Raw genomic sequence first — 24,503 nt, forward strand, 5'->3', positions numbered from 1 at the left:
AGAGCGTGGGCGGGCGTGGAGCGTGGGGGAGCACTGCCCGAGGAGGAGAGCGTGGGTGGGAGTGGAGCGTGGGGAGCACTGCCCGAGGAGGAGAGCGTGGGCGGGCGTGGAGCGTGGGGAGCACTGCCCGAGGAGGAGAGCGTGGGCGGGCGTGGAGCGTGGGGAGCACTGCCCGAGGAGGAGAGCGTGGGCGGGCGTGGAGCGTGGGGAGCACTGCCCGAGGAGGAGAGCGTGGGTGGGCGTGGAGCGTGGGGAGCACTGCCCGAGGAGGAGAGCGTGGGCGGGCGTGGAGCGTGGGGAGCACTGCCCGAGGAGGAGAGCGTGGGCGGGCGTGGAGCGTGGGGAGCACTGCCCGAGGAGGAGAGCGTGGGCGGGCGTGGAGCGTGGGGAGCACTGCCCGAGGAGGAGAGCGTGGGTGGGAGTGGAGCGTGGGGAGCACTGCCCGAGGAGGAGAGCGTGGGCGGGCGGGGAGCGTGGGGAGCACTGCCCGAGGAGGAGAGCGTGGGCGGGCGTGGAGCGTGGGGAGTACTGCCTGAGGAGGAGAGCGTGGGTGGGCGTGGAGTGTGGGGAGCACTGCCCGAGGAGGAGAGCGTGGGCGGGCGTGGAGCGTGGGGAGTACTGCCTGAGGAGGAGAGCGTGGGCAGGCGTGGAGCGTGGGGAGTACTGCCCGAGGAGGAGCAGCAGGCGGTGCAGGGGGGAAGGAGCTCTGAGCCCCGGGTTCAGTACTTCCCCTCCCCGCCGCCTGGTGGACCGATCAAGGTGAGCTCTGATGCCGGCGATTCCAACCAGCTCCACCTCTTCCTAGCTGTGGGACCCTGGACAAAGGACAGGAGCTGAGTTGTCCCAGCCTCCTGTTTTCAGCTGTAAAATGGGGATACATGTGCCTACCTCCCAGAGTTGCTGAGAGGCCCGAATACGTGATGCACAGGTGGTGTTTTATGCAAGGCATCAAGAAGAGCAAGAAAGATCCACAAAAGGTGACAGGTTCTCAGGTGTCTCTGGGAGCTGCTGTCACAGAAGTCCTCCCTCAGGATGGGAGGGATGCTGGGCCAACCCCTCAGTCTCACAGGGATGACTGAGGCCCAGGGACAGAAAGTGACTGTGCAAGATGGGGACTGGAACTGAGGTTTTGTCTCGGCTCTCAGGCCCGAGCTCGTCCCTGAAGAAAGGAACCAGGCTGAACCGAATCTCCCCCCAGACCCCCACCCACGCTTGTCAGGGCCGGAAGCCACAGTTCTCAGTGGGGCGGGTGGACAAGGGGTCCGGAAAGGGCGCCTGAGTGGGAGAGGTCCCAGGAGGCCGGCTCAGCACTCAGTCGGCAGGGCCAGCAGCCGCCACATCTGGCTCTCCCACGCTCCGGCGCTGTTCCCCCCACCCCCACGGGCTCCTCCCGGGCTGAGGAAGCAGCACAGCCATCTTGAATGTCAGGGCCCAAAAAGTCCTAGGACAGACCACTGTACAGGCATGGAACTGGGGCCCAGAGAACAGAGGGGACTTGCCTGAGGTTAGCAGAGGGAGAAAGGGCCTGGAACACTGGACTCCTGATCCCCAGCTCAGTGTCCTTCTGCCCTGCCCTCCCCCAGCAGATAGATCCTTGCACCTGCAGTCAGGGAGCCAGAAGGACACACAGTGGGAACTCCTCTTTCCCTCCTGGGAAATAGCATAGTGGCTGTCTAGCTGGGCAGAGGCACCAGTGGGGCCTTCAGACCACATTCCCACCCTAGATGCCTAGGACTGCTCTTATTGGGCTAGAAAGTCACCACTTAGGCCTCCCACTAAGTAGCCATTAAGGATTTTAGGAGATGAGGGTTTTAAGGCCCTGCCTGCCTCAGTTTCTCCCTAACCCCCAGCCAGCCTCATCTCCAGTGCCCTAGGGAACAATGGGGTGTCTTTCTGTGTGTCTCACACACATGGCTCAAAGATCATCAGAATAGGACCCTCAGAGGCCACAGATCTTCCCCCCGTGGACACACTGGGTCCCAGAGAAGGCCAGCATCTATTGAAGGCACACAGCAAGTCTAGATGGGGCCTCTGACTCTGACTTCCAGACCATCCTGCTCCTCGCACCATTTCTCCATGCATCCTAAGTTAATTGAGCACCTACTGTGTGCTCTGTCCTCACCTCCTAGAGCTCACAAGTTAACACCCAAGAAACCACAAATTAACAATATCAAATTGTGATGTATGATGATAGAATAATAGGCTGGATTGGTGGGGGTTCTTATTTGGGTGCATTAAGGCTTCCCTGGGGAAGAAATAATACAATTGAAACCTGAGATTAAGAAGCCACACATCAAGCAGGGACAGGAACAGCATTCTAGGTAAAGGAAACAGCAGGTGCAAAAGCATATAAGCCAGAAAGAGCTTGGAGTGCTTGAACAGAAAGAAGAAAATGGTTGAGACCTAGAGAGAAGACATGGTGGGGTATAGAGAGGTAGTCAGGGGCTGGCTGCCAAGGCCTTGTGGGCCCCAAAGGAGTCTGGCTTTCAGCCTGAGGGTCAGGACGAGCCACTACAAGATTTTAAACAGGGGACTAATGTGATCAGGTCACTGAGGCACACTGTGGAAGATGGACTAACGGGAGTGGGTTGGGGGACCAGTGTGGATGCTGCTGCTGGTGAGCAAGGGCTGGCTGCCCGCCCTCCGAGAGGCTGCGGAATGCAACTGACAGGGAGCTGGGACTGCTGGGCCCAGTCCGTGCTTTACCACTAATTCACCTTGGGACCTCCTTTTCCTCCCTTGGCTTCTCCATCTCCTCTGAACAGTGGGTCAGACACGGTGCTTTTTGGATAAGGCACTGTGTCCCCTAAGTGGTAGTGTACTAGGGGACAGCCTCCCTCCTCCTTGGGAAGGGAGGGAGAATCATCAAGGCCAGAGTCATGATTGAGACCTGGCAGCCAATGAGCCCGCCAGTAGTACCCTTCAGTGCCAGCAGGTGGCGACCCCAGCCTCTAGAGGGGCAGGAAGAGGAAAGGAAATGTGCAACCAGGAGAGGAGGCGGCGGGGGAGGGGTCTAGAAGGCAAAGACACCTGACAAAAGCCCTGTACCTACCCGGGAGCCTCACATCTACCCCCAAGCCTGACAAGGCAGGAATTACCATCCCTGCTCCCAGCTCAGGAACAACTCAGAGAGGAAGAGTTTCTTGCCCAAGGTCACAGAGTAAGGATGAGACTTGGCTGGGACTGGCCCCCAGTAAAAACCCTTGGGCTGCAGTCTGGGTTGGCCTAATGCTGGCGCTGGTAATGCCAGCTACTTACTGTTAAGCAAACCACTTCCAATGGAAAGCAGAGCCCAGAACCTTTTCTCTACCAGGGCCATAAACCTTATTGAAGAACCAAGTTATCACCAAAATCTTTATGAGGCCGTCCTCTCTGCACCCCACCCCAGAGGCCTTGGTGGGAGTGTGTGAAAGCAGCCCAGAGGAAGGGCTTCCAGAGAGAAGAGGGGCCCGCCCGGGGAGACAGAAGGAAGGACAGGTCCAATAAACAGCCGCTCCCAGAGATAAGGGGCTGTCAGAGAGGAAGAGGCTGCAGCATGGCGGACAGAGGGTGGGGGTGCTTCTCCACCCACACACATCACAGCGCCGTGGCTGGCTCACTGTCTGAGCCACCCAGTCCTCTGTGGTCCCATGGGGACACTGAGGCCCAGGGAAGTAAGGGCAAGTCAGAGGCCAAGGTAGGGGAGGACCTGCTATTTCAGCCACCCAGCCTGGGACTTTTTAACAAGGCGACAGTGTCCTTGGGAAGGAGAAGCTGGGGGTGTCCCATCAGGGCTGGCTCAGGGCTCTGATGACAGGTGGGCCACCTAGAGGTGATGATAAGTGAATGCTCTTTTGCATGATGAAGCGAGAGGAGGAAGAAGAACCAGGTATTTGTTTAAACAAAATCCCAGGGTGAGGGGGACGGGGAGGGGGAGAGGCACACACAGGCTCACTATCCTCCTAGGCCGGCTCAGCTGGAAAGGGAAGAGCTTCCACATAGGCCACTGACTTGCTAGGTGATCCCAAGCAGGTGACTTCACATCTCTGAGCTCCAGGTGCTTCATCTGCAAAATAGAGATAACAATCAAATTCTACCTCACTGGACTCTCTGATGGATGAACTGAGATAACACTACAGATCCCGCCCCCCACTCTCATCCGAAAGCGGAGCGGTCCTGTGAAACATTTCTTCGGCTGAAATAGTGTAAAGCGAAGAAGCAGTTACCTTAGATCACATTGTCAATGGATGCACAGAATGAATCGGGATGAAGCCCAGATGCTCGCAGACACAGGTCAAAGCTATGGCGGCCGGCTGCTGAGATGTTGAGTGTGGTTCTTGGGAAAGGAGTCCGGCGGGGCCACTCTCACTCACTGCTCAGGGTACACACTGCCTCCATAAGGGCTCGCTGCAAAACAAATGCCGAAAGTTATTTTTGCTTTTTGCCTTATTTTTTCAGAAAAGCGAAAACCCCTTTCTTTCTGTTAGCAGAAACAGGTACTAATGTAGGTAGGTCTTTCCTAAAAGCAAAGCAGCGTAAAGTGAACTTTCAAAAAGCGGGGATACAACTGCATGCCGACAACTTGGCATGATGCCTGGCACTTAGCAAATGCTCAATAAATAGTAATGCTTCTGTTATTACCCCAGCACAGGTAAAGGGTCCCACTCTCCAGTCTCAGGGAGAGGTCGTGAAGGGGCATGACTGGGAGGCAGAAGATCTGGGTCCATTTCCAGTACATTGACCTGGTGTGGGAACTTAGGGGGCAGAAAACCTTCTTTTTTGAAGCTTCTGGGCCTTCGTTTCCCTAACTGTAAAGAGAGTGGGTCGGTTCTCTGAGGGCCTTCTGTGGTCAGGATGCTATGGATCTCTGATGTCCCTGCTCTTCTATCCTAGGTGGATCGGAGGGTCAGCAGGGCTGGGCTGAGGACCCCTCAAGTGATCTGTCTGGGCATTGAGAAAGTCCAGCAGGATTAGGAGGCTCAGTTTTTCTACCCAGCCCTGCGCCTGTGTGACTTTGGCCACATACCTGGACCTCTCTGTGCTTCTTTTCATCATCCAGCAAAAGGAACCAATTTACTCCATCCTTCTCAACACCCAGGGCTCAGGAAAGAGCAGGCTGGGAGGCCCACCTCAGGGGTGTCTGTGGAGTAGGAGGCAAGTCCAAACTCCACCCTGGGACAAGACAGCACTCAGGGAACCACAGAGCTGCTGCAGTCCTCCCCTAGACCTCGGCGGCCCTGGCTCTGCGCTCTCCCTGGTCAGGAAAATAGACCCTGCTCTGCCTGGAAAGTCCACCATTTCTCGGCCGCCACCCAAGTCCTGGACTCCGTCTTCCTCCTCCCTGGAGTCCTGTCCAGCTTCCTCACTGCTCTCTGCCCCCACAGCCCTCCTCTTGTCCATTCCCCACACACCAGCCCCAGCACTTGATTACGAGTGGGTTGAGATCCATGTCTGCGCCTACAGCTTTCTTTCTCTCTCGGGCCCCAGGTCTGCCCTGTGCCGCTCTCCAAACTCAGACCTTCAAGTCCCATTCCGGGTCTTCTCTTCCTCCTGTCTGAGAAGTCCCAGTCACCTCAGATCAGGAAGTGGAGCCCAGTCCTCCTTTCTCTGTAGCATCACCAGTTTCTTACTGACCCCTTGGAAGATTTTTACAGGACTTCTGAGTAAAATTTCACCAACACATCCACTTCCTGACACGGGCAAGGGGCCTTCCCTGCTGAGACAGCCATGTGTCCCTTCATGCCAACCACACCCAGGCAGCCCCCTCTCCCTTCTCCAAAAGCAGCCTTCATTTTGCTGCATAAATGTGGACCCATTCTCTTTCCTTTCTGAGCCTCAGTGTTTCCGCCCGCACAATGGGAAGTTTTCCTCTGAGCAGGAAGGGGAGCCCTGGGCCTACTGTCCCTGCTCTGTCTTCATCAGAGCCCTAGAAGAACAAGATTCTGACTGGAGCCAGCATCGTGGATGGGTTCCCTGTGCAGTCATACAGGGCCTGGTGCTTACAGGGGTCCCATGCTTGGTGGAACACTCTGCTGTTGCCATCTTGAAATTCTTAATTTTTGAATGAGGGCTCTCACATTGTCACTTTTGCACTGGGCCCTGTCAATTATATCCTGGTCCTGACACATCTGTGTAGCCCTGAGATGACGCTGACTTGCCCAGGGCCAATCTGGTGACTCAAGGGAGAAACAGGTTGAATAGATAAGACCCTGTCTGATTCTATCTACATCTGATCCTGACTGGGGATCAGACCTGCAACCTTGGTGTATCAGGAAGACGCTCTAACCAGCTTAAGTACCCAGCCAGGGCTTTGTTTGCCAGTCTTTAATTGGGGTGGGGTGGGGTGGATGTTAGATAATACCTGGGAATTTGTGTTAATTTTGTTAGACGTTATAATGGCATATTATGTAAGAAAAGGTCTGTGTGGTTTAGAGATGCATGCTGAAGCATGTGGGGGTAAAATGACATGATGTTTAAAATTTATTTTAAAATAAATCTCGATAATGGTTGAAGCTGGGTGACAGGTGTATAGCGGTTCACTATACAACTCTACCTCTGTGTATGTTTGAAACCTTTCATTAAAATAAAGGGGGTTGAGGATCACCAAAAGTTGTGAGAAGTTCCTTAGAATGTCCCCTGAAGATGCCCCTGCCCCACCTCCTTAAGAACTGTGTATGTGCATATGTGCATTTTCCTGGTAAAAACATCCACAGCTTTCATCTGAAACTCAGAAGGGTCGTGACCCCTGTCCCCAAAGGATTAAGATCACTGCTACCTTACAGACAGGAGCCCTGTTTGAAGTTAGGTTGCCCCTCTCACCTTCAGCGGGTCACTGCTCAGTGTCCCACAGGCCAGAGTGGCTGTGTGACGCTGGCCTAGGGTCCCCATGTAGTCCCTGGATCCCTTTTCTCCAAGAGATGGAGGTATTCTGCCTCTAGGCGGCGGACCCCTCAGGAGACTCCCACACCTAGCGTGCCTCGGTGCTCGCCCAGGATGCGCCCTCCACGTCCCCACCCCTCCAGGCCCCGGCCCGTCCACCTCCCGCTTGGGGCGGCAATTTGTCTCCTTTTGAACCCCCCGCCCCCGACGGGTTTCCCTCTTTGATTCGCGGCCGGGAGGCTCCCCCCGCTTTGAAATGCAAAGCCGCCTCGGCTGGGGCCGCGGGCGGCCTGGGGCTATAAAAGGCCTGGGTGGGGCGGCCCGGCGGCGGGCCGGCGGGTTCAGGTGAGCTGTTGCTCGTCGGGGCGGCCCGCAGCGGCGGCTCCAGGGCCCAGCATGCGCGGGGGGCCCTGCGGCCACCATGTACGTGGGCTATGTGCTGGACAAAGACTCTCCTGTGTACCCCGGCCCTGCCAGGCCCCCAAGTCTCGGCCTGGGCCCGCAAGCCTACGGACCCCCGCCCCCGGGGCCCCCGCAGTACCCCGACTTCACCGGCTACTCTCACGTGGAGCCGACCCCCGCGCCCCCTGCGGCCTGGAGCGCGCCCTTCTCTGCACCCAAGGACGACTGGGCCGCCGCCTATGGCCCGGGTCCCGCGGCCCCGGCTGCCAGCCCTGTCCCGCTGGCATTCGGGCCCCCTCCGGACTTTAGCCCGGTGCCCGCGCCCCCCGGGCCTGGTCCGGGCCTGCTAGCGCAGCCCCTGGGCGGCCCGGGCGCACCGTCCTCGCCCGGAGCGCAAAGGCGGACTCCCTACGAGTGGATGCGGCGCAGCGTGGCGGCTGGAGGCGGCGGTGGCAGCGGTAAGGACCCCTCCCTGGCACTGCAACTACGGACAGTTCCCCTGGGCACCGGCAGGTGCTAGGGCCAGGCCCCGGCCGTCCCCTGTCTGACCTCTGCCCTGACCCTGCTTGGGCTCCTGGAGTGCAGCCTCCCCGACCACTCTCACCTGGGGGCTGTTCTCTCAGCTTCCCCTTCTGAGTCCCAGAGTAAGCACAACCCCGTCTTTCTGTCTAGATAGGAATACTAAGTCCCCAGAAGTGAAGATACTGATTCCTGGCAAGGCTGAACTAGAACGCTGCCCATAGACCTTTATCCGAGGGCTCTTTTAGGACCCACCCTGGTCATCCTCAGTTTCTTCCACCTCTGTCCCTACCCAAGCAGAGGCTGCAAACCTGCCCCAGAAGAGACATCGCCCTGATTATAAGAACGTGTCAGGTCACTTTCCTTTCCGGGTCTCAGTCCCCCTGATGTACAGTGAACAGATCGTTGGGTCATGTCATTTGGACTAAAAAAGAGCCTCTTTGGTTAGATTGGCTGGTGGGGGGCTCCCTACCTTCTCATCCCAGGGCCCTTCCTGAACTCTTGACCCTGGGGGAGGGGAAAGCAGGAGCAGTTGGGAAGGTGGCTGCTGTTTGGCTCCTGAGCCTGTGAACCTCCTGCCCCCAGGCAGGCCTCTCTGATCCACCCTCTTCAAAGGCAGAGGAGGGGGCAAGACAAAGGCCCAGCTTTAATGAGGGGCGGCCTGACCTCCTTTATAGGTCCCCCCTTTTGTCATGTAACAGGCTGTGCCTTGGCTCGGTAGTGACTCCTGTTGGCCAGAAAGTGAACAGGATGCCCCATTGTCCTGACTGTGTCGGGCCTGTCCTGACAAAGGCCACCTGGCCTGGTGGGCGGGAAGTTGGCCTGCCCACCCTTTGATGTCCAGCCCCTCCTTCTCTTCCCCCAGCTGGGAGAGAGGCTGAGACTTCCCCACCTCCTCTTTCTCTTCACCCCCATGTCTCCACACACGCTCAGCTCACCCAGGGGCCAGATGCTGCGAGGGCTTGATCAGGAGCTATCCGTCTGGCTGTAATCAGACCACCTTCTTGGGAGTCCCAGGGACGCAGAGCCTCCTAGCTGCCTCCAAGGCCTCAGAAGACTGGGATTTATGGCCTGGCTCTGCCCCTTGTTTCTGTGACCTTGGCTACATTATGGCAGCTAACATTTATAGAACACTTACTAATGGACCGGGCACTGATGTGAGATCTTGCATGTGTCATTTAATTCTTATAACATTATTGTAGGTTCTGTTATCACCCCCAGTGTTCAGATGAAGAAACAGTGGCATATAGAGGTTAAATATTTGCACAAAGCTGTATAACCAGTAAATAGTGAGGCTGGGACTTGAGCCCTGGCAGACTGACCACCAAGCCTGTGGGCTAATTTTCTAAACAGCTTCTCTTAAATCAGTCATCTTTTCTGACTTTCAGTTTTACCATCTGTGACATGAAAGGAAAGGGCCTCGTACCTTTGAGTTACAAAAGGACCCCTTTGGAAAATCTGATGGAGTCTAATAATAATAATCTCCCTAGGAAAGAGTGTTGCCTGATTCGGCAGACAATTTCAGGAGTTAGGCCTCAGAACCTTCATCCATAAACCCCGGTTGAGTTATCTGTCTGGCTGTAACCCTGCGTTAGATTATATGAGAGAAGGTGTCTGGAGCCACTGACCCTCAGGGTCCCGCTGTTCCGTCTGTCCCTTGGAGAAGGAAGCCTGCATTTCCTGCTCCTCTATTCCAGTTGTTGCTTCCTGCTGCTCAGGTGACTTTGGAGATTGATGAGGAGGTTCCCCAGGGCCGGACTTGGAGAGAGGCCATCACTGTGTGAGGGACAGAGGGTGGGCCGGGGGAGGTCAGAGCACTGGTTGAGGCCTGGAGGAGCTACCAGAATGTATGGTGTAGGGCACATCCCCTCTTCTCTCTGGGCACAGGAGTTGTGACCCTAACTCAGCCTCTGGTCTCAAAAGTGACTTGGACACTTTTGTTCCCAGGAAGAAAAAGGGCTTAGGAGTAACTCTGCCCAGAGGCACGAAGCCTTTCTCTCTTTACTTCCAGATAGTAGAAGGCAGGGCGAAGGGCGGTGTTGGGGCTCGGGGAAAGTGGCTGCCCCAGGAGTCAGGTGAGACCCCTGCCGAGGCAGCAGGAACCTGGCCTTTCTAAAGCTAGAAGCTGCTGCCTGTCTGGCCAGGGGGCATCTGACTCTGACCAGTGCTTCTGAGATGGGGACAGGATTGGGTGGGGTTACAGACCCTCCCTGAGAGAGGCCAAGCCCCTCCCCTGTTTGGCCTCAGTTTCTCCTTCTGGGCACTGAGAGTCCAGGGTTTCTTGGCCGTATTCCTGTGTCAGTGCTGTTGTCTCAGATGGCAGAGTGAAGGCTAGTGCATGCCACCACCACTTGGGCTCAATTTTCTGCACATGTCACTGTCTGGTCACCAGGTATTACGGGGTACCATTTTTAACCAGCCCATCTTCCTCCCTTCTGAGCCTCTAACATTGTATAATATCTGAACTGGCAGTCAGAGGCCAGGCATACAGATGGGAAACTGAAGTCCAGAGACTGGAAGGCATGTTCTAGTTTTGTACACGTGGAAGCTGGAGGAGAAGAGATGTTGAATAAGTCGGTTAAAATTTTTCCAGAGGTTTTCTACCATTTTTTAGGGCAAAATCTACACTCCTTCCTGAGGTCTCTGAGACTGTAGAGCATCAGCACCTGGAACCCTGCCTGCCTCCCTGCCCTCAACCCAGGCCATTCTGCCCTCGGCCACCAAGCTCCAGCCACTCCAGTCTCCTTTCAGTGTTTCAGACGTATCTTACCACAGGTCTTGTGCATGTGTTGTTCCCTCTTCCAAGAAACCTCTTTTCTCTGACTCTTTGCAGGCCTATCTCCTTTTCACCTGAATGGCCACCTCCTCAGAGATGTCCTCCATGATTTCTCAACAAAGGCTCCCCCTAAGCCCATCGATAATCTTTGCCATGTTTCCTTTAGACTCTAAAGAATCTAACCCCAATTGCAATATTCTCACTTATTGGTGTATTTGTATGTGGTCCATTCCCCCACCCAGTCACCAAAGTAAAGGCCTGTGAGGTTCAGAGCCACGTCTATTTGACCTGTCACTACATTCCAGACACTTAGTTCAGTGTATGGCATTTAGCAGGTGCTCAATATATTTTGTTAAATAAATGAACAGGGCAAGTGTGAGGAACGGTTGACTTGGGGGAAGAGGAGAGAGATGTGATCCTGGCTTTGACACAGGTTTCTGAGGTCTCAGGCCTGGAGGTGGGACCCACAACAGTCCAACTGAGCTGCTCGTGCCAATGGTAGAGGCCTGGTTGCTCTCCTCTCCCTGCCGGGACAGTAGGTGCTATCCTTACCTGGGGAATTGGCATAGCTAAGACTGGGACTAAGACCCTGGCTTTATTCTAAGGAAGGGGCAGTGAAAATGGGGAAGGTGAGAGAGAGAGAGAGAGAGAGAGGCTCTTGGCCTTTATTCCATTCAATATATTGAACAGTTCCAAGTGACAGCTGTCATCTGACTGAGGCCAGGGTAGGAAATGACTACAATGGGTTCTATTTTTTTGCCTTCCCCATTTGCATCTATAAATACCAGCATTTTCATTAAGAGGATTCCAAACTATCCTTCTGCCGAAGGTTCAGCAGCCATTCCTTATTAATAAACAGGACTTCACAGGTAAATGGCCCCTAAGGGTGGCTGAGGTCCCACACAACTAGGGAGACGTTCATTCAAAGGATGAGACTTCTGCAGCTGGATTTAGATCTTAGTCCAACCCCTTCACCTTTCAGATGGAGAAACTAAGGCTCATGGAGGGATGAACCCCTCCCCACCACATTCCAGACCCTTTCCCTTAGCCTATTACACAGCCACCAACCTGGCCTCTTGGCTTCAGCCTTTCTCTGGTGTACCAGCTGTCTTCTAAACCATTAACAGATTTACCTATTCAAGGCACACCCCCTGATCAAGAGCATCCTATGATTTCCCACTGCCATAGACTTGTCATTTCGTTGCTGTAAAATTCAGCCACATACCTGTGGCATTCAGAGCCCTCTTGAGAGCTGCCCTCCGACCCACTATTGAAGCCACTCTCCCACTAGTTTGCCCTGAGAGAGAGATGCTAACTTGCAACCATTAAGATCTGGGTCTTAACTGTGATTGTGTTTCTGTTACAAGCTGAGTTAGCATCAGGAAAGTTCATTTGGATCTTTTCTCTGAGCCTCAGCTTCTTCCACTGTAACATTAGGAGAGCAATAGGATTGCACCTTGAAGCAATGCTACCTAGATCCCTGAGCCTGGCATAGGAGATGCTTGGTTCATCAGTACTATGACCATCTCTTCTAGTCCTCAGTAGCACGGTGCATTCGAGCCCACACCTCACACACCCTGCCTCTCCAGTCTGGGTCCCTCAACTTGAACTGCTCTCCCTCTCCTCTTCTATATTTTCACCAGTTCAAATGCTGCTCCTTCTCCAAGGCCGCCTCCTCTGGTGAGCCCTCCTTGGTTCTTCCTTTCCCTGCACTGTATCAGGCCCTTGTATTGATGACATTTTCCACTGACTGTGTTTATCCCTATCATCTACCATCTGCTGTCTTCTCCAAAACCAGTTCTAATCAGTTCCAGCCTTCTCACCATACTTTGCCCATAGTAGGAGCTCATGATAAAGCTGGTAACTGTAGTATTGGCTGAGTCCTTACTGGGTGCCAGGCACTGTGCCAAGAGCTTTGCATGGGTGATCACATCTAAGCTTCATAAACATCCCTAAGAGATGTGAAGATCTATTATTAGCCTCATTTTACAGATAAAGTTAATGAGGCTCAGAGAGGGTAAGGTGGCTTGCCAAGCTTACAAGCCGCAGCACAGGGTTCAAACCCAGAAACTGCTGCCTAAGGAGCATCTATCAAATAAAGCAACACCCTGGGCACAGGAGCCCGAGCCCCCGCTTCCCACGTGCATCCCAGCCCAGGTGGGGAAAAAGGAGGCCAGTCAGAAAGGAGCTATAAGGGGCTGGAGGGGGAGGGGGCACAGCAGGGGCTGGGCTGTTTAAAACAGGTTCTCAAGGCAGAAGCTCCATGTGACACCTCATCTCTCAGATGTAGCTGGGAAGGGGAATGACCCAGTTAGAAGGTGGCAGAAGGCTGTTTTTGGTTGAGTGTTTTCTCCGCCCGTCCCCCCACCCTCATTCTGACAGATTACGGCTGCTGAGAGCTGAGAGAGTCATTCCGATGGTCCAGAATGGCTTTGTTAGAAGCAGTGTCTGGCTTGTCAGGAGGAAGTTATCTTAATGGGCTGGCCCCTCGGGGTTCTGTCCCGGAACTCCTGGGATTGGGGAACAATGGCGTCTGGAGTCAGGCCCACTGCCATGTTAACATGCTAGCCCTCTCCATGCCACACTCACCCCTTCAGTGTGTGAGGGGGCGGCTAGATCCCTCTGCATCGACAGAGAGGGAGCAGGTGTTGTGAAAGCTGAGACTGAGGCTCCAGGCTCAACACCCCGCGGTGGCTTCCCATTGCTCTTGAAATCAAATCCAAACCCTTTATCCAGGAACTCAGCTCTGCTGGTCTCTCCAGCTTGTCGTGTGCCTCTCTCATTCATTCATTCTGGCAAGCAGGTCTCTGAGCAAGAATGTTCTCTAAGCATCTCTTCTGTGCCAGACATTTTTCTAGGTGCTGGGGCTGCCAGCCAGAACAAAGCAGACAGGGTCCCCTGGAGAGGCTGACACTGTCTGCCTCTGACTCTGCTACTCCTGCCTTAGGGTCTTTGTACATGCTGGTCCCCATTCTTAGTATATTCTTTCCCATTGCCGACATGGAAGCCTCCTTCTCAACCTTTAAGTCTTGGCTTGAATGTTGCCTTTCCCAGGAGGCCTCCCCATGCTAAATAAAGTGTGCCTCCCCACCCTCTATCACAGATTCCAGCTCTCAGGTCAATGCTTGCTTTCCTTCATATTAATCACAGTTTGTAATTATTTCACTTGTTTTTAATCAGCGCCACTTCCCAACAAAAAAGGGGAATGAACTAGTTAACAAATAAGTCCTGAGCACCTACCGTAGTAATAATATGAGCTAGCATCTATTGCGTGCTCAGCACTTTTTCAAATGCAGGTATTTCTGACCTCAGCACAGCACACTTCTGCATTAGATTGGTAGTTTTGATGAACTCGGTGGGAGCAAGGAGCCGGACAGATGGATGTCCTTTGGAGGTTGAGCCGACCAGCTGATGGACTGGATGTGAGCTCTTGGCCTGACTGGCTGAAGTATGGGGGCTATTTACTCAGATCAGGAAGACCAGGACCCGGGGTTTGTGTTATGCATTCAACAAGCTTCAGCGAATACTCGCTGTGTGCCAGCCGCTTACAGGACTGGGTGAGCGAGGTGGTGTGGTGCCTGCCCGCATGGAGCATGCGAGGAGCCAGGCACCGAGGGGAGGGGGTTTGCCACGGTCACACAGGGAGCTAGAAAAGGGCTGGAGCCAGTGCCCTCCCTGTACCTCCACCCTGAATGGAGGGCTTCAGGACCCACGCTTGTAGATCGTTGGGCAGGGGCCTCACTTCCCCGCTGGAGGAGATGGCCAGGGCAGGGCAAAGGCATGGCCGTTCTACCAGGAAACATCTCAGAGAGGCCTCAAGTTGTTCAGCCCTGGGACGACTTGAAGGGACTCAGCTGCTGTTTATAAAGTTTTGAAGGGCTGTTCTGGACCAAGATGCCCCTTATTTTAGGGGCCCCTGTGGGAGAAAACTTTGGGATAATAAATGGATGGTGGATGCGAGAACAGGCTGCTTTGCAGATAGTACAAGCACACACAGGTATGGGCGTCTGGCCGTGGGAGGAGCTTGGCCTAGCAGGCATGTCCACTAGAACCTTCTGTGATAATCAACATGCCCTATAGTGCCCAGCATGCCAGACACTAGCTCCATGTGTCTTTCGAGTCCTATGGCTAGTGTGGCTAGTATGGCTAAAAGCCTGAATTTTAATTCTATTAAATTAATTTAAATATAAATAGCCACTTGCGGCCAGTAGCTGTCATATGGGACACTGCAGAAAACTCCTTCTCAGGAGGTCTTAGTGTGGTGTGCCGCTCCAGACGGGCCTCTTACTCTCCATCTTGGGGTCTCTCCTGCCTCTCCCGTCTCTGCAGTCATCTTCATCCTCATCACCAGCATCACACCTAGCTTTTATTAATAATTGCCTTGTTAAGTAAATTGTCGCATTTGATCTCCCCAATTACCATGTATGAGGAGGAATTCATGTCTCCACTTTACAGATGAATGAACTGGGATTCAAACAGGTTCCGTGACCTCTGGGTTCACCCGGCTGGCATGTGGCCGGGCTGGGTGAGAACCATCGGTCTGTCTGATTCTGAAGGCTCTTTCTGCTTTGCTACCTCCGAGAGCTGAGTCAGACTATGGACCTCCCGCAAGAAGATAGGGCAGGGGCTGACGCACAAGTAGCCGGAGAGGAGGAGGGTGCAGTGCTGACTGAACACTGTGACTAGGGAGGAGGGTGACAGTGGGCAGGAGGAGCGTGCTGAAGGCTGCAAGGCTCCTACGTGTGGCTGCCAGGCCATTCCTCTACCCCGTACCAGCTTCACCCCTGCAGCAGGGCTTGAATGAGGAACTGGGATAGAGCATCCTGGGACTCACAGATCAGCAGGAACAAGAGATATCTGTTTCTCCATCTTCGAACTGGCCAGGTCAGGGCGGCCACAGCAGAGGTCCCGCCCCCTGGTAGTACAGATGAGGACACAGACCCAACGGCACGTCACATGTGCAGCTGGTGGCCCAGCCAGCTCTCCCCACACCCAGGCCAGCGTGTTCTTTGCCCCGCTGTTCCCCATCAGGCGGCATTCCTCCCTCTCCCAGGGGAGTCCTCCAACATCCGCTGCTGCAAATAGCTCGGTTTTCCTTGTCATTTCCATAGCTCTTTGCCCTTTACAAACTGCTCTCACGTCCATTCTGTTCCCCAGGGGAAGGAAAGCCCAAGAAAACTCAGACACTTGTCAACTTCTTCAGCTGAGGATGGTCAGACCTGGGCCAGGCCTCTGCCTCCAGCAAGGGGTGAGGACTCGCCCCCCGCGCACCGGGCTTTCCCCAGCTCTCAGTACAGAGCCCAAGCTGCTAGGATCAGGCCCCTCCCCAGAAGCGCCGCCACCCTGGGGCTGCCCCATGCTCTGCCACCTTTGCAGCCCTCTTCTATATGTCGGCTGGATAACACTGTATGTGTTTTATATTAAAGTTATTTGCATGCTCGACACATCTGCAGTTCTTCCCTCCTCATCAGTATACTGAAAACTGCCCACCATCCTTTCAGTGAAGTACATCTCTTTCCCTCCCCGCTCCAGTTTTGGGACTCTGCGCTGGGATTCTATGGCTGCCCTGTTCCTTCCCCTTCCCTGAGCCCCCTCCTGCCAGAGGCCCCAGAGCTTGCATCTCTCTTTGTCCTCCCCAGACCAGCACGACAGATGTGCCTCCTGCCCTCCACGTGTCTGAGGGACTTGGCAGGAAGGTGTCCCTCCCTGTTGTGCTGCCCAGGTGGCAGACAGTGAGGGGGTGGGCAGTATCTGGCCCTTATGGGGGGGGCTCAGAGCTGCACAGAACTTCATAGAATCTCTTCAGATTCAGGGCGCTCAAAGCTGACACCCTGACCCTCTTCTGATGCACAGGAGAAACTGAGGCCCAGCGGAGAAGGGATTTATTCAAGGCCACACAGATGGTACAGACCTGGGACCAGGACCGACTGGTTCCAGCTGGTGGTTCAGAATCCCCCAGCAAGTTTGTTATAAATGGCAGGGAGGTCAGGAGTAGATCTGGGGAGGAATAGATCTAGGTGGAGCTGGTGCGTGTTGGGGGAATTTTGATGCACAGCTGGTTGGGGCTGGACCACACAGGGAAGGGTTACAGAGGGTCCAGGGCTGGAATTTCTGTTCCTGGCCCTGAGGGCCAGAGCGAGCAGTATCCTTCCTCAGGCCACAGACCCGCAGGAAGAGGGCAAAGGAGGTGCTGACCCAGAATCTACTCGATTTCCCTGGAGCCACCCACCCCACCCCGGGTACAGAGGCTGAACTCTGTCCTCGCCTGGCCCGGGCTGGATGGATAGGCCCCGCTGATGGCTCTGTGGCTCCTGCCCTGTCCTCCAGCTGGGCTGGCTCCGTATCTAGACTCTCAGACAGGGAAACGGGTCTTAGGATTCTTTCAGCAACAACAACAAACACAATCAGAGAATCAATAAACATCAGGAGCTTTGTGTTTCCAAGTTGGAAGGGACCTTATAAATAAACAGCCTCGTCCAACAAACCACTTATTGCATGGATCATTTCCCAGCATTCCTGCCATATGGTTGTCCTGTGCTATTGGAAATGAATGGGATCTACCCTTCTCCACATGCCTATTACATCATCCGTCCCTCTCAAGTGATGCCCCGTACGCCCCGTGGTTGGATAGTTATGGGAGAGCTTACACTTTGTGATGGGCTCTGGTGCTGCTTTGGAGGCTGGCCAGACCCGGGTTTAAATCTCACCTGTGGGCCTCTGTGAGCCTCAGTTTCCCCATCAATAAATTAGGGATAACAGTTGCATAACTTCATAGGTTGTTGAGAGGTGTATACAAAGTGCCTGACACGTGGACATGTTGGCCCTTATTAGAATAATAATTATCCCTGCTTTATAGATAAAGGAAATAAGGCTCAGTGAGGTGGGGTGACTGTCCCGGACCACCCGGCCAGTGAGAAGTGGTACTGCACAATCCCAGAGGTCTGCTTGCTCCAACAACCACATGGCAGGACCACCTGAGAGCTAGTCACATACCAAATCCCTGAGCCCTATTTCTGAAGTTCTGGGCTAGAATCTGTGCTTTTAAAAAAGCTCCCCGGCCAGTTCTGAGGCTGGTCAGGCATTTGGAACCACTAGCCTGTAGTTTCCGGGGCCTCTGCGGTACACACTTTACGGCAGGCTGGTACACACGGGTGGGCCATTACTGTAGTCCCATAACCAGAGCACAGAGAAAGCCTCTCACTTGGGTAAGTGAGGCAAGGCACCCCCCCACCATGCTCATCCCTGAAGAGCTGGGTGGGGGGCTCCCCACCCGCCCCCTACTCACTCACACTGGCATCTGGCCTAGAGCGTTATTTATTAGGTGGCTGGGAGCGGTGGCCCCCATCAGACACCTGTCACAGGAGCCTGCACTTCTCCCTGAGCCCCAGCATCCCAGGGACCTGTAAATCATTGATCCGGGCCCTCTCCCCACCCCGCCACTCTCACGCAGCTCCCTGCCCCCACCCTCCTGGGCTCCGGGGTGGCACCGTGCTCACAGGAGGGGGAGGGAGGGTGGCTCGAGGCATTCAGGAGTTCTGGCCCAGGGCGCCCAGGGCTCCTGGCTGTCATTGGAAACACAAGTTTACATCTGTACATGGTAAAGATTTATTTATTTATTTATTTTAATTTTTTTTATTTATTTATTTATTCATTTTAGAGAGGAGAGAGAGGGAGACACAGAGAGAGAGAGAGAGAGAGAGAGAGAGGAGAGAGAGAGACAGGGGGAGGAGCTGGAAGCATCAACTCCCATATGTGCCTTGACCAGGCAAGCCCAGGGTTTCGAACCAGCGACCTCAGCATTTCCAGGTCGACGCTTTATCCACTGCGCCACCATAGGTCAAAAATTTTTTTTTTTTTTTATTCATTTTTTTTTAGAAAGGAGGGGAGGGAGGGAGAGAGGAGAGAGAGAAGGGGGGAGGAGCAGGAAGCATCAACTCCCATATGTGCCTTGACCAGGCAAGCCCAGGGTTTTGAACCGGCAACCTCAGCATTTCCAGGTCGACGCTTTACCCACTGCGCCACCACAGGTCAGGCCGTGGTAAAGATTTAAACACCCCTGAAACTCCCTCTCACCTGCAGCTCCTCCGACTGCAGTCCCCTCTCCAGAGGCAGCTCCTGCTAACAGCTTCTCATATATTCTTTCAGAAAAAGCTCTGTGGGTGCACAAACATATGCTTGTGTGTGTGTGTGTGAGTGTGTATCCCCATTTTTATACGGAAACAGTAACTCGTTATTCACAACATTCAATGTCTTGCTTTTTTTAAAATTTAACAAAATATCTCAGGCATTGTTCCATATCGGTGCATATGGAGCTTTGCAATCTGTTTTAGATGATTGCATAAAGCTCCTCTCCATGGATGTAGCATCTATATTTCACATGTTCCCTGCTTGCAGCCATGAGCATTGTTTTTAGTCTTACGCCATTTCACACAGCTCTAGTTTTGGGGCATTTCTCAGTGGGATCAGTTCCTGGACGTGGAATTGATGGATGAGGGGTATATGCATGATCAACAAAGCTAGACCTCACCAAGCTGGGCTCCAAGGAGGATGCTTCAGTTATCACTTCTGGGAGAGCCAATGGGATTCCCTGGTTCCTGGACCACACGGTGTGATAACAAACATCTTGTTCTGTGGCAGAGCCATTTTCTTAGTGGTAAAACTGTGTGTTTTAAGCAGCTCTATCAATAGAAGTTGGCCAGTAGGATCCTGAGCCCAGCAAACCCTCTGCTGTGGTCAAAGGGGAAAGAGAGAACGGGAAAGGCTGGCCTGTGGGCTGGGTCTTCACCAGCAGCCTTGCTAGAACAGAGTGGACTAACTGTGCAGCTAGAGCCCCACCTCCCATCTAGTCCCACCTTCCACCCGTGCCTCCCACCCCGACCCTGGGAAGAGCCGGGGACACCTGAGCCTGGGGTCATACCACTGCCCCACAGAATATGAGCCCCTTTCCAAGCCTCAATTTTCCCTGTCTATGAAATGGGTGTGGTGGTTTCCTGCTTGCTCCTGACAAAGAACGGGAATGACAGTTGTGTGCCTGAGGGAGACTCACCCCCACCTCAGGCTGTGATCTCTGCATTTTCAAGGCCCGCAGCCTGCAGACCCTCCTGCCGAGCAGCACAGGGCCCTCAGCGGCCTGCTCTCACTATGGGCCGGCCCCTCTCTTCCCAGAAGTACAAGTAGATAGGCGGTCTGCTGTTTGACCTACTGCAGCCAATGCTTCGGGGCCATGGCGGTTTCTACAGACCCTGAACCTGATGGGTGAGGTGTTGTGAATGAGGAGCGAGAGATCTAGGCCAGGTGACATGGTCTTGGGCGAGTCCCTGACCGCCAGGGGCTTCAGTGACCCTGGCTACACAGGGAGGCCTCTCGTATTGGGCTCTCTGGCAGCTCTCTAACCACCCTGAGCCTCCCTGTCTTCGTTTATAAAACAGAGGGGGACTAAACTCCCACAACCCGTTCTGGGTTCGGTCCAGTGAACCCAGTGGGCTGTGGGTCAGGAGCTCTGCTGGGCTCTGGCGCTGGTGACGTTAGACAGATCTGTTTTTGAGCTGGCGTTGGATTTTCTAGGCCAAGGAGGGGCTCCATCTGGACCAAAGCCTTAGCAGCCACTCCCTCGTCCCCTTCCTGGGCCAGGCCTGGCCGCGGGCCGAGGTTGTCTTGTGCTACATCGGGCAGTGAGCTGAGGGCAGTGGATGTAGAAGCGTCCAGCGCGGTTCCGCTGTTCTGGCAGGAGCCCCGAGGAAAAGAGCCCAGGAACATCTGTTGTCTCCCATTCTCCACAAAGCCGTTTGGCTCCTGATGAGTCCAGTGCTGTCCTGCCAAGCTGCGTGGGCTTGGTGGAGGGGCTGGGGGCTGGGGCTGGAACTGGAGTGGGGGGTATAGTTAGGACAGGGGTGCTGAGGGACAGGCAAGGCCAGAGCTGTGACCCAGAGGTGAAGGCTGGGCTGTTGTGGGGGCACTTAGGTGAGGCGGGAAGGGATCGATGGTTATTTGGAGACCCAGCATGCCCTGGGGGGACGCATGTGTGGGTCTGAAAGTACTTGCGTGTGTCTCCTATTTATAGCCATGTGCTCAGCTTCTTACAAAGAAAACTGGTGTTTAGTCAGGCCCTGACACCAGCCCAGGCCAAGCATGACTCTTAATATTCTCTCCAGACAGACCTCTGATCCCAGCCCTGAAGAAGCCCTGACGTTAACCCCAGTCGGTCCTCAAATCCAGTTCCTGGCCCCAGGCTGAGCCCATATAGAAGCCAAGGCACTGCCTTCTCTTTCCTGGGTTATTACAGGCCTCTCCGTGCTTCCTGCTTCCTCTTGCCAATCTGTCTCCATGCAGCAGCCAGACTCATATTAAAACGTACATCAGACCTCATGTCTCCTCTGCTCAGAACCTTGCAATGGCTCCCATCTCAGACAGAAAAACCCAGAGTCCTTCTCATGGCCCGTAGGCGCTGGGCAATCTGCCCCTTGCCTTGCTCAGCGTGCTCCAGCCGCACCTCACTGTTTCTTGAGCATGGCAGATGTCAGGCATGCTCCTGCCTCTGGGCCTTTGCACTTGCTCTTCCCTCTGCTGGGGCCCTGAATTTTTTTTCAGCTTTGCTCTTACTGGTATACCCCAGTGCCTGGCTCACAGCAGGAGCTCAGTAAATATTTGTGGACTGAGCAAGTGACTTCTGCTCTGTACTCAGGGCTAGGGCCTCTTGAGGTAACTTGCAGGTCCTCAAAAGTCACCAGCAGCCTCATTCAACAGGAATCAAGGTTCCATACACCCCAGAAAAGTTCAGCAAGCTTCCACCCTGCCTACAGTGGCTCTTTCCTGCTCTCTTCTGCACAGGAGACAAGAACAGCTGCCATCATTAGTCTCAACCTGCCCTTGCCTGCCAGGTGTCCCTCCATGTCACTGGTGTTCAGACCTGTGGCCTGAGGACCCTGAATCAGAACCACCTGGGAACTTGTTAAAAATGCAGACTCCCCGACTCCATGGCCAGGGATGCCCAGGGAGCTGTTCCCACCAGCTCCCGGAGTTTCTGCTGTGCAGCCCCATCTGGAAGCTTCTGGGTTGAAGCTGGAGGAGCTGGCGACTGGAGTAGGGCTCTGGGTCAGGAGACCAGGATGGAAAGCTCAACTTCACCAGCAGTTTGCTGGGTAACCAGAGATAGTTGCTTCCCCTCTCTGGGCCTCAGCACCTCCCCAAATGAGCATGAAGCAGTGCTTGCTGCTCAGGAAGTCTCCAAGCCTGAGCCAGCGGGGGAATGATTGTCATCCCCAGGGCTGGGTGTCTTCCCTCAGGGCCCTTCTTCAGAGGGCTAGGGTCCCTGCCTGGACCTTTTGCAGGCTCCCCTTCCCACTCACCTTCCTTCCTGACCCCTCTGCTTCTCAGGTAAGACCCGGACCAAGGACAAGTACCGTGTGGTCTACACCGACCACCAGCGCCTGGAGCTGGAAAAGGAGTTCCACTACAGCCGGTATATCACCATCCGACGGAAGTCAGAGCTGGCCGCCAATCTGGGGCTCACGGAACGGCAGGTGTGTGGGTCCCCCTACCTCAGCCACAGGAGCTCAGTCGAGGGAGAATGGAGGAGTTGAGCCTCCTGGCCAAGATCACACAGTACTGCAAAAACTGAGTTACTACCAAGCTCTCTTCTGCCCCAACAGAACCCAGTGTCCCTAACCCCCGATTGGAGGGAGATAGGGGATCTGATTAGCTGTAGGCCAAAGCAGGCTATGATTAGTGCTGTTGAAATCCAGAGGAAGGAGCAGTCACAGACAGAACAGGGAAGGCTTCCTGTAGGAGGGGTATTGAAGTATGGCCTTGGGAGACGGGAGGGAAGAAGGTTACAGGAAAAGTTGTAGAGTAGGGGGCATGTTCTGGAGAAGAGAATGTGTTCAGGGGCCATGAATGGTCTGAGTGGCTGAAGCAGGAGGCAGGCCACAAACCCCACTCAAGAATAAGAGCCCAGCTGTCCTCCCTCTTCCTCTCACTGTCACTGGGTCTCCGCACCACCCATCTCTGGTCTCCAACCACAGGTGAAGATCTGGTTCCAAAACCGGCGGGCAAAGGAGCGCAAAGTGAACAAGAAAAAGCAGCAGCAGCAGCAGCAGCAGCAGGTCCCACAGCCTCCGCAGCCACCGCCGCCAGCCCATGAAGTCACTGCCACCGCAGCGGGGCCACCTCTGGGGGGCCTGTGCCCCAGTTCCACCAGCCTCCTGGGCGCCTCCTCCCCAATGCCTGTCAAGGAGGAGTATCTGCCGTAGCACCTGCCCAGCCCTGTCAGCTGGTGGCCTGGGGGCTCAGATGCTGGGAATGTGGCTCCCGCTGGGGCCTAGGAGACCTGATCTGAGTCCCAGCCCTGCCACTGACCTGGGTCACCCTGGACAAGTCGCTTTGGCCTGTCTGTGCAGTGAGCAGTTTGGATAAGGACATTTTCCTTTTCTAGACCTCAGGGGGATAAGGGGTCCCAGGGTGGGAAGTCTCAATCCCCAGAGGGCTGGGTGAGGGGGCCAAGATAAGTTCCCAGTCCTGGTCTCCTTTTCCAAGGGTTCGAAGGTAGAAGGCTGCTCTGGGGACTAGCCTGACCCTGGAGAAAGGCGACGAGGCTGGGGAAGGTGGGATGCTTACAGACCATGACCTGTGGGAGGAATGTGCTCAGCCCATAGCTGCCGGCCCTGCAACCCCACCTCTACCTGCCCCCAGCCTCACACGCCCCAAACCCCTGCAGGCGGGTGCAGAGCGCAAAGCCCACAGGGCAGGGCCTGACAGGCTCCGGACCTGACAGGCTCGGGTGGCCTTCCCCTCTGGGTCGCAGAGCCTTATCCCCTCCCTAGCATTCTCAGTGGGGCCTCTGGAGGGGCCAGAGGGGCAGAGTCCACCAGGCCAAGTTTCATCCCCCTGGGCTGTCCCTTAGGGCCCAGGCCCCAGTGGGCCCTCAGGGGACTTGCTTTGGACAGAGGAGAGCTCACAGCTGGGCAGGTGTTGTACATAGAGTGAAATCTCTTGGATGCAGCTTTGAGAATAAATTTTCTCCCCCACTTTTTAAAGATGTATAAAAATCATTATATATAGCATTAAAGGAAAATGTTAAGTATAAATCATCCTCACCCTTCCCTAACAATTGCCTAATCCCTTTCTGTCTCGGTCCGCCTACAACAAGGTCACCTTTAAAATGCATTTGAACGATCAAATGAGGACATTGTTAGAGTAAGTCTATGAGACTATGTAAAATTTTAAGACCATTTTGTAAGCAGAACCATGCGATGCAATATATCAATATCAGTATATCTTTTGAATTTTTCAAATACTTTCAGCTTATTTCACAATATTCATTGGGTACCCCCATGTACTAGGCATGGCTGGGCCCAGTCCTTTCCACCCCCACCCCCCACCCCCAAAGTTCCCAGTCAGAGCTATGCTCTGGGCATCAGCGAGCCAAGCATTCAGGGATTCCTAGCTTTTCCTGGAGGGTCTGGAAGGCTTCCTGGAGGAGGTGAGGTTTGAACTGAGGCCTAAAGGACTAGTGCATGCTCTCAGGCCAAGAAGAGAAGAATGATAAAACAGAATCTGAGCAGTATGAACTTAACATATAATTTTTAAAAACTCCTTAGAAAAGCTGCTGTTCTCAACTCCCTTTCAGAGGCAAGCAGGAGTCTGCTACCTGGAGGGTTCCAATGCCAGCTGCCTGCCCTCTGTTTACTGTTCTGGGAGGTGGCCCAGCCATAAAAAGTGTGCACAGCCTGCCCTTTGCTCCTGGGGCACATGACAATAATGCACGAGGTGGATCCCTCTGGTATACAAGGCCCCGAGCTGCAGCGGGCACTCCCCTCTCTCCTCCTGCTGGCGATGGCCTGGGAGATGTTGTGGCTTTACGGTGGGTGGTGGACATCTAAAGCATGGGAACTAGGTGGTACCAGGGAAGGGACGAGGCTTCCAGGAGCAGAAGAAAAGGGCTTTTGGAAGG

At 54.5% G+C, this 24,503-nt stretch overlaps 1 protein-coding gene and 1 long non-coding RNA gene across 2 annotated transcripts; one reads left to right on the plus strand and one right to left on the minus strand.

Annotated features, from left to right (window-relative positions):
• Positions 1-2,221: 2,221 nt before the first annotated feature.
• Positions 2,222-8,897, minus strand: LOC136375961 (uncharacterized). Its single transcript, XR_010746127.1, has 3 exons — positions 8,718-8,897; positions 4,206-4,386; positions 2,222-4,045 (listed from the first exon to the last, which is right to left on the minus strand). It is a non-coding gene; the product is annotated as an uncharacterized lncRNA (long non-coding RNA).
• CDX1 (caudal type homeobox 1) lies at positions 7,161-23,816 on the plus strand. Its single transcript, XM_066341722.1, has 3 exons — positions 7,161-7,718; positions 21,929-22,074; positions 22,576-23,816. Exons 1-3 carry the CDS (start codon positions 7,280-7,282, stop codon positions 22,801-22,803), a joined length of 813 nt encoding a protein of 270 aa, XP_066197819.1. The 5' UTR covers positions 7,161-7,279; the 3' UTR covers positions 22,804-23,816.
• Positions 23,817-24,503: the final 687 nt, after the last annotated feature.

This window comes from Saccopteryx leptura, chromosome 6, assembly GCF_036850995.1.
Source record: "Saccopteryx leptura isolate mSacLep1 chromosome 6, mSacLep1_pri_phased_curated, whole genome shotgun sequence".
Taxonomy (NCBI): domain Eukaryota; kingdom Metazoa; phylum Chordata; class Mammalia; order Chiroptera; family Emballonuridae; genus Saccopteryx; species Saccopteryx leptura.

Excerpts from the sequence above, each read along its gene's own strand:
- CDX1 (XM_066341722.1), top strand. The coding sequence starts at position 7,280 with ATGTACGTGGGCTATGTGCTGGACAAAGACTCTCCTGTGTACCCCGGC. Across the intron at positions 7,719-21,928 it reads TGGAGGCGGCGGTGGCAGCG|GTAAGACCCGGACCAAGGAC; the intron begins GTAAGGACCCCT and ends TCTGCTTCTCAG. Across the intron at positions 22,075-22,575 it reads TGGGGCTCACGGAACGGCAG|GTGAAGATCTGGTTCCAAAA; the intron begins GTGTGTGGGTCC and ends CTCCAACCACAG.